General features: G+C 32.2%; 1 protein-coding gene across 1 annotated transcript; it reads left to right on the plus strand.

The window, feature by feature from the left end:
- On the plus strand, positions 344–964 carry LOC109233883. Its single transcript, XM_019399736.1, has one exon. The coding sequence runs from the start codon at positions 500–502 to the stop codon at positions 770–772; it is 273 nt and encodes a 90-aa protein (XP_019255281.1). The 5' UTR covers positions 344–499; the 3' UTR covers positions 773–964.

The following is a 2,936-nucleotide window of genomic DNA, read 5'->3' on the forward strand; positions in this document are numbered from 1 at the left end:
TTTTTGTATTTGAGAATAATTTATCTTTATGCAATGATTTATATCACACAAAATACTTGTGCCTCATTTTACACCAAAAATTCAAAAGTCTTCTCTGTTTTCTTAAATTTCGTACAGTCAAATAAATTTACATAAATTAAAACGGAGGGAGTATATTTTTGGAGCTATCAAATATAAATAGTTTTGGTCGTGAATGGTATTTGCCCACCAAACAACCCATATTATATAGTCCAAAATCCGTGGGCCAACCTAACCAGCAAACTTACCGGTCGTTTTTAAACCCTTTTTTACTTTTTATTAATTACTTTATGGAAGTAAATCCAAAACAGTGGGTGTTGCCTAAACTATAGGCAAATCCGCCTCTAGTTTTATTCCTTCATTTTGTTTGCCTCTCTTCTATATATACACAACCCAACATCTTGCATCCTCAAATCCACCAACCAAATTAAAAAGAGTTACATAATTCCCTTCCTGAACAATAGTTGAAATTAAGAAGAAGATGAGTGCAACAGCAGCAGCAAAGGGATCGGCATGGATTGTAGCAGCAAGTATTGGAGCAGTAGAGGCATTAAAAGATCAAGGTTTTGCAAGATGGAACTACGGTTTGAGGTCACTGCACCACTATGCTAAGACTAATTTACCTGCATCCAATACATCGGCTCGCCGATTCTCTACGGCGGTCATCTCAGCCGAGAAGTTTAGGAAAACTGAAGAGTCGTTGAACAAAGTCATGGGTTTGAGCTGTTGGGGTCCCAGTACTGTCAGATTTTAGTGTATTTATCTACTTTATATATAAAATGAATACGAAAAATATGTTTTCTCTAAAATCACTACCGCTCCCCTTAATTTGTTATGTTTGTGTCTTGTTCGACGTTGTAGCATTGATCTATAAGTGAAGAGAACATAAGATAATCTTATGCCAGTTAACCAAATTGGAATAACGAGTCGATTTAATGTTTGATTATTACTTATAACACCAATGCGCTATGCCTTTTTTCTTTGATAAATAAACTGAAAAGGGCCAAAACTGCCCCTAGACTATTCGTTTAAGTTTAAAAATATCCTCCGTCCACCTATTTTGTAAAAGTTGCCCTCACCGTTACAAATCTGGCCCACCCCTAACGTTTACTTTTTGGCCCACTCATACCCTAAAAAAAATTAGGAAAAAAAATTATTATTTATTATGTGTTAATTTCCTATTGGCTTAAATTAAAACCTCATCCCATATCCAATTATTAGCCTACTCCGTCTTAGATTTTCACCCTTCAACACCCACGGATCTCCCTCTCCATCTCAGATTTTTTGCCCTTAATTTAATTTTTAAATTAACATTTTTTATTAAATTAATTTTCTGAGTGAAATCAGGTACTCTTTGAAATTAATGTTTCATTGTACGATTTTATGGTTTAATAAGTTATTTTTCTGCCAATAGTAATGATCATTGAGCATTTACAATACTTTTTGTTGTATATTTCCTGACAACACTGCATCCAATTTTGATTATACCAATGATTTATTTGGTCTCTGCTCGGACCTCGACCTTTTTCTTCTTCATTGGCTCATCATAGTCTGAACATCCTACCATGTCCATAAATTAAGCTATTGTACGTGGATGCTCTTCAGGTTATATCAACACCGCCAATTTTAAAAAAGAGACAGTTAAATCAAGTAAAATATTTGAGATCATATGCCTGAGAATGTGAGAGAATACGACTTATTGGTGAATGTGACTGTAATAAACAATTGATTGAGCTTATTGTATGAAGCAGTAAAATGTAGTAAGAAAAATTGATGATGAATGATATTTCTGTGATGAAAAAAATAGGAGTATTGATGTGCACATTTAATATACAAAGAAATAGGAAGAGGAAGATGATTAACTATACGAGAGAGTTTTGTTTGCTTAGGAAAAAAAATGGGTGTATGAGAGTTCTAGTTGGTGGAATAATTTTTAAAAGAAAGAGGAGAAAGAAACGGAGGAAAAGGGTCTTAGAATGTGGGTGAGTTTATTTTAATTTAAGCGAGTCTTAAGTTAGGCCAATGGGACGATGACACATGGAAATTAATTAATTTTTTTTTTTGCCTAACAGGGTCTTTGAAAGTTGTACGACGTAAAGTATTGGTGATAAAAAATTTTAGTTGTCTGAAAATAAAACTTTAATGATGTTTGTAGTGATTATTCAAATAGAGTGCAAGGTCAAAAAAAGGATGAGAAGAATAAGAAAAATATGAACGCNCAAAAATCATTATTTGTTTGGATTGGGTGTTGTTGTAAATAATTCGGAATATGTTTAGGAGTTTATATCTCAATTTTGAGGGGTTTTGGTGAAGATTAGACTTGGTTTTGACTAAATTTCAGATTGAAACTCGAAGAAGAAGAAGAAGAAGAAGACATATTTCCAGAAATTGTAGATAAATTGTAGTTAAATTGTAGAATTGTAGATAAATTGTAGATAAAATGTAGATAATTGTAGATAAATTGTAGATTGGGAAGACTAAAACTTCTACAAATCTTCTACAATTATGTCAAAAATGCCAATTATGCTACAATTGAAATGGGAATTGGGATATTAAAATTCAATGTATTCATTTTGTAGATATCTTGTAGATAAATTGTAGATTATTTGTATTCTGATTGTAGATGCATTGTTTTCTGTTTTCACAAATCCAAAACGACTAAAGCTTCTACAAAATCTTCTGCAAAAAACAGTCTACACTTTATCTACAATTTTTCTAATTTTTCTACAATTTATCTACAATTTCTAGAAATATGTCTTCTTCTTCGAATTTCAATCGACTGTGTTAACCAGTAACCTTCAGCCACTGCCCAAAAAAAAAAGAAAAAAAAAAGAGGTCAATGAAAATAACGATACATTGATGTTTTGTACGTGTAAATAGAGAATTGGTAAATAAGAACTAATCTGAAGATACGGTCG

Source organism: Nicotiana attenuata, chromosome 10 (assembly GCF_001879085.1).
Source record: "Nicotiana attenuata strain UT chromosome 10, NIATTr2, whole genome shotgun sequence".
Taxonomy (NCBI): Eukaryota; Viridiplantae; Streptophyta; class Magnoliopsida; order Solanales; family Solanaceae; genus Nicotiana; species Nicotiana attenuata.

Bases quoted from the DNA above. Each gene is read 5' to 3' on its own strand.
- LOC109233883 (XM_019399736.1), top strand. From the start codon at position 500: ATGAGTGCAACAGCAGCAGCAAAGGGATCGGCATGGATTGTAGCAGCA.